General features: G+C 42.7%; 1 protein-coding gene across 1 annotated transcript; it reads right to left on the bottom strand.

The window, feature by feature from the left end:
• Positions 1 to 1463: 1463 nt before the first annotated feature.
• Positions 1464 to 5726, bottom strand: LOC116057035 (NLR family CARD domain-containing protein 3-like). The gene is made up of 5 exons (XM_036001112.1): positions 5609 to 5726; positions 4634 to 4753; positions 4276 to 4373; positions 2635 to 3660; positions 1464 to 1909 (listed from the first exon to the last, which is right to left on the bottom strand). The coding sequence occupies exons 1-5, from the start codon at positions 5677 to 5679 to the stop codon at positions 1464 to 1466; spliced, it is 1761 nt and encodes a 586-aa protein (XP_035857005.1). The 5' UTR covers positions 5680 to 5726.
• Between the last annotated feature and the right edge of the window lie 259 nt (positions 5727 to 5985).

Here is a 5985-nt window from a genome sequence, read left to right as displayed (position 1 = left end):
TCATCTCTTATATGCAGTGGCGTAACGAGCCAAAACCGGGCCCCTATGCAGGATTATCAAGGCGGGACCCCCTACTACAGCACATGATGACGGCGCAATGTCCATGAGTAGGCTACCATCAATAGGACATGATAGGATCATAGAGACACAGCAAGTCCTGTTTTTCACCTTTATGAGTCAAAAAAAAAAACTGGCTGGTAAAAAGTCACTGGCACTGGCAAGTGGATTTAAAAATCCACCTGCCAAAGTGGCTGCTGGTCAAAAAAGTTAACTTCATGCCCTGTATATAATATACAAGGACACAACAATTCCAGTAATTCCCCCAAGAGCAAGTATTCAGTGTGACTGTGGCGAGGAAAAACTCCCTTTCTTGTAATGTAACTTTGGAGCGTTATCTAAACTTTCCGACAGCTAGCATGACATAGTTGATACCAATGGATTCCTTAGGTCTTCTAGGTTCATATATTATACAGACAGAAACCCATTCTGGATTTGATCTATCAATATTGGATCATTCAAATGAAAATCAATTTAAATCAGAAAAATCTATTATTTAAACCAGCCCTGCATACGCGGAGTTTGCGGGGGGACAGGGGGAGCACTGCCCCCCCTGTCAGCTGAAGCGGGTAATTGCATTGTTTCATGGCATGACCAGATATTTTATAAATATTTGAAATAACACAAAACAACTAAATGGTGGTAAGTAATACATCTGATTTCATATAGGCCTACTGCTTTAGTAAAAAAAAAAATTTTCAGGGCTCTGGCTCTCCCCTGAGACCATTGTCGACGCATATCACAAAAAACGAAAATTACTGTTGCACTAGTCTGGACATTTTACCGTGCCAACGTTGTCATAAAGGTTTCCTCAATGCCATGTATATACATTTGCTGTCAACTTACTAATTGATTGCGCATTTTGTGTAGATTTGCTTTCCTTAAAATGAAATAGTTCAGAATCTGCTCATAAAAATATGATAAAAATAACTAACTGAAAGTTATTATGAAAAAGCTTAAACTTCATGTGATGTTAGTTCAGCAGATCACAGATAATAAATGTCTGTTTGTATATAAAATAGACACATTATAGCAACACACTGCTGACTCTGTATACACTGTAAAAAGGCTGTCTGTTGTGATTAAATGATGACAGAAGATACTTTAGCTACAAACACAATGATCATCATCGTCTCATTCTCACAGCGTTTGAGACAACAAAGACATTTGCAGAGTAACATGTAGAATTATATCCAATAAGCAGGTTTATCTTTTATAGTGTGTAAGTTTTATATTGTTCATGTGTGTAAAGTCTGTATGTTTACTCTAATACTGATGGTCTCAGCTTCACACTGATTTAAAATGATAATCACATCTGGACTTACCGAGCCTTTCTGCAGTTCCTCACAGCTGGAATCAGTCTCCGTCGTCCCTCCTCTGTTGTTTTGTACTTCTCCAAGTCCAACTCATCCAGAACCTCCTCTGACATCTGCAGCATGTATGCCAGAGCTGAGCAGAGCTGAGCAGTGGATCTCAGAGAGTTCCTTCTCTGATCTGTTCTCTGACTTCAGGAACTCTTGGATCTCCTGATGGACTGAGTGGTCGTTCATCTCTGTCAGACAGTGGAAGACGTTGATGCTTCTGTCAGGAGAGATATTTTTACTGTTCATCTCCTTCAGGTTGTTGATGACTCTCTGGATGATTTGTGGACTGTTGTCTGTCTGACTCAGCAGGCCTCCTAAGAGTCTCTGGTTGGACTCCAGAGAGAGGCCATGAAGGAAGCGGACAAACAGGTCCAGGTGGCCATTTTTACTTTCCAGGGATTTCTTCATGACTTTCTTCAGGAAGACATCCAGGGATGAGTAATGATCATTGTCCCAATCACCATAATCATCATCATCATCATCCCAGTCTTCTCCCAGGACATCAGCACATCAGCTCCCTCGTCAAGAAAGCACAACAGAGGATGTACTTCCTGCGGCAGCTGAAGAAATTCTACCTGCCAAAGACAATGATGGTGCACTTCTACACAGCCATCATTGAGTCCATCCTCACATCCTCCATCACCATCTGGTACGCTGCTGCCACTGCCAAGGACAAGGGCAGGCTGCAGCGTGTCATTCGGTCAGCTGAGAAGGTGATTGGCTGCAATCTGCCGCCGCTCCAGGACCTATACGCCACCAGGACTCTGAATCGTGCTGGAAAGATTGTGGCTGACCCCTCCCACCCCGGACACAAGCTCTTTGAGCCACTCCCCTCTGGCAGGAGGCTGAGGTCCATCAGGACCAAAACCTCACGCCACATAAACAGTTTTTTCCCCTCCGCCACTAGCCTTCTAAACAAGGCCCGGAATCCATCCTGACTCTCTCCACACTTCTCCTCTGGCTCCTCATGCCACTGTACCTACTCTGCTGTAGCATTCCTTTTCACTACTGTTTAACTTATTTTACTATTTATTTAAATTTATTTTATCGTTATTAATAAGTACTGTGTGTATATGTTTATACTTATATTGTTTATATCTTTTTATCCTTCTTATATCTGTATGTGTGACATGCTCCAACAACACCAGAACAAATTCCTCATATGTGCAACGTACTTGGCAATAAAGCCCTTTCTGATTCTGATTCTGATTCTTCAGTACCTGTGTGTTCCTGTTGGTGTAACAGTGGAACAGGTAGACTGCAGCCAGAAACTCCTGAACGCTCAGATGAACGAAGCAGTAGACTGTTTTCTGGAAGATCACGCTCTCCCTTTTGAAGATCTCTGAACAAACTCCTGAGTACAGCGAGGCCTCTGTGACATCCAGACCACAGCGCTCCAGGTCTTCTTGGTAGAACATGATGTTTCCTTTCTTCAGCTGTTCAAACGCCAGCCTCCCCAGCTTCAGAAGAACTTCCCTGTCAGCCTCCATCAGCTCCTGTGGACTCGTCTCATGTCCCTCAGCATACTTGAGCTTCTTCCTCTTTGTCTGAACCAGCAGGAAGTGTGAGTACATGTCCGTCAGGGTCTTGGGCAGCTCTCCTCTCTGGTCTGCAGTCAACATGTGGTCCAGAACTGTAGCAGTGATCCAGCAGAAGACTGGGATCAGACACATGATGTGGAGGCTCCTGGAGGTCTTGATGTGGGAGATGATTCTGCTGGAGAGCTCTTCATCACTGACTCTCTTCCTGAAGTACTCCTCCTTCAGCTCTGCTGGAACCTCCTGTAATGTTGGATGGAAAACACGGAGCAGCTCCAGAAGACTGTACTGCTCATCTTTGATCAAGTTCAGCTCCCTGAAGGAAAGAGGAATCACCAGACTGATTTCTTGGTTTTCCAAACCCTCGGCCCAGTCCAGACAGAACTTCTGCACTGAGAAGGTTTTTCCAACGCCAGCGACGCCACTCGTCAGAACGACTCTGATGTGTTTCTGTTGGTCAGGTAAGGCTTTAAAGATGTCACAGCACTTGATTGGAGAGTCATGGAGGGTCTTCTTCTTGGAAGCTGTCTCGAGCTGCCTCACCTCATGTTGGGTATTAACCTCTTCACTCTGTCCCTCTATGAGGTAGAGGACAGTGTAGATCCTGTTGAGGAGGGTTCTACTTCCTGTTTCAGCTCCTTCAGTCACACGTTCAAATGTCCCCTTCAGCCTGATCTTATGTTTCTGACGACCAACATTCACTAAAAAAAGGACAAAGCTGAGAGACAGAACAAGAAAGAGAAAAGTTGACAATCCGATGATTATTTTTATTACCATATGAAAACAATCCAGTTAAATTTCAGATGGACGTAAACTGTAACAATATTTATGTTAAATGTCTTCGCTAGTGCAGCATAATATATAAGGAAAATACGTGTTAGGCTATAACTTTGTTGAATATTGATATATATACGATACATAATCACACAAACATGAAGTGTTCTCAGTTCTGCTGCTTTCAGGATTCTGCTAAAATACAACACAACAACGCTTGTTGAGTTAAAAACAAATGAAAGGAAATGATTTCTAACTTTCTTTTATTAATTTCAATTATTCAATTGAAATTAATATAAAAGACAAAAAAAGAATGACAGTTTAATTTTGAAGTTACTTAAATTATCATTGTAATTAACACAAAAAAATCTGCGTGTCTTTCTTGATGTGTATATTGCATTAGTTAACGCTAATCAACAATAAAAAAGGATATGTTGTGCAGCCCTAGTCTGTGCTGTCTGACTCAACACATGTCTCAGTATTACAACAACCAGCGGTGTGTTCAGACATGAAGACATCAGCAGACAGATGGACAGACTTACTTTGTTCAGAGCTGCTCTGATTGGCTGTCTTCAGTCCAGCTCTGGTTCTGGATCTGGATGGCTGCTCCTCCTCACAAACATCACTCCTCTTCCTCTCTCTGTGAAAACATTTCTTCATCACTAAAATGATAGAGGCAGTTTTTTATTTAGAGAAAATAAATAAATTTTTTCAGATCTTAAATAGTTAAAAAAAACTCTTTACAGTAACTTCAACATTCGGCTTTAAAAGCCAGAAAAGATCCATCTGAGTTAGAAACAGTATCTGAACTAATAGTTCTGCATCATGAATATTAATCTTTTAGCAGAACATTTAGTCTTCATCTTCATCAGGTCAGCTGACAGTAAAACAGTCTCTTACTTTGTGTCTGAGGGTCCAGGTTCATTACTGAAGTTTAGAGGAGGATCATTGGACCAGTCACTCTTCATAGACAGACAGCCAGATACTACAGACTCTGCTCTCTGTCTGTTGTCCTGAACTCTGCAAACACCAACAGGTTTTTATTCATATTGCTTCAATCTTTGATAAATGCTCTTTTTTTAGCCCTTTATGAAGCTCTAAACACACAAACTGCTGCTACTGTCAATAATTAGGAGGATTTAATGTTATGGGCTAGTTCTGACCCAGAACGCAGAGATATCACACAGACACTGTAGAGCAGTTTTAAAAGGTTTAATAAAGCAATGTGTACTCAGAGTAATACAGTTGATAGTCACAGGGCCGGGAAACTCCTGGCTGGTCCAAGGTGGAGGCGAGCCGACGAGGAGGAGTCCAGGCAGTTACAGGACACGAGGGGAGACAGGCTGAGGTGAGATCACAGGTGGGTTTCCTGAAGCGCAGACTGAGGCTGGCAGGTGAGGCTGGGAGCATGCAGACGCCGTGGAGATTGCAGCAGGACGGAGCGGAAACACATGGGCTGTAGTTAACGAACTGGCGCCGACAGGAAGATCAGCCCGGGTTAAATATTGCTGGTTGATTCTGGATGATAAGCTGCAGCTGCGAAGATCGGCTGAGCAGGGTTGAAGCGGTCACGCCCCTTGACCTAGATCTCTCCAGACCACGCCTCCAGCACTCCAAACAGAAACAAACACAGACAAAACACAAACACACACAGACACACAGGAAAAAGGACATCCCAAGCAGGACAGAGAGAGAGCTGCCCGTAACATTTAAAGTTTGTATTAGTCCCCTTAGATTAGATTAGAGAGTTTTTCTGGGTCACTGACAGCTGTCACAGATACAAAGAGGAAGATGGAACAAATGTGTGAATGTGTAACAACAATAACGTGGCATTGGCAACTGATTCATAAAATGAGTTAGTATCAGTGGTCTTACTTTGTGTCTGAGGGTCCAGGTTCATTACTGAAGAATAGAGGAGGATAACCTCTGGACCGGTCACTCTTCATAGACAGACAGCCAGATACTACAGACTCTGCTCCGTCCTCCTCTTCCTCCAAACCACTCATCTTCTGATCTGAAGTCAGTCTGAGAGGTAAAACAGGAACACTGACTGTGAGCTCACAACATTTAAAAGAAATCAAGTTTGTTCAGGAGTCAAAAACAGGAAGCAACGATCAGGAAGTACCACACACACAGAGTATACAGTAGGATATAAAACCAGCCAGCACTCAGTCAGTTGTCATGGAGGGAATCGTGAAATTGAGAAATTAAAAAGCTATAAGACAGATTCCATCAGGCCCTACATGAAGTCA

This window comes from Sander lucioperca, chromosome 5, assembly GCF_008315115.2.
Source record: "Sander lucioperca isolate FBNREF2018 chromosome 5, SLUC_FBN_1.2, whole genome shotgun sequence".
Lineage (NCBI taxonomy): Eukaryota > Metazoa > Chordata > Actinopteri > Perciformes > Percidae > Sander > Sander lucioperca.
The sequence above is the reverse complement of the archived record's forward strand: the minus strand, read 5'-3'. Positions and strand labels throughout refer to the sequence as shown.

What these genes read in the sequence shown, in the direction of transcription:
- LOC116057035 (XM_036001112.1), bottom strand. Translation starts at nt 5,679, where the DNA reads ATGAAGAGTGACCGGTCCAGAGGTTATCCTCCTCTATTCTTCAGTAAT. An exon ending in TCAGAGCAGCTCTGAACAAA is followed by an intron (nt 3,661 to 4,275) that starts GTAAGTCTGTCC and finishes TCCTTTTTTTAG; the next exon opens with TGAATGTTGGTCGTCAGAAA. An exon ending in CAGGAACACACAGGTACTGA is followed by an intron (nt 1,910 to 2,634) that starts AGAATCAGAATC and finishes TCCTGGGAGAAG; the next exon opens with ACTGGGATGATGATGATGAT.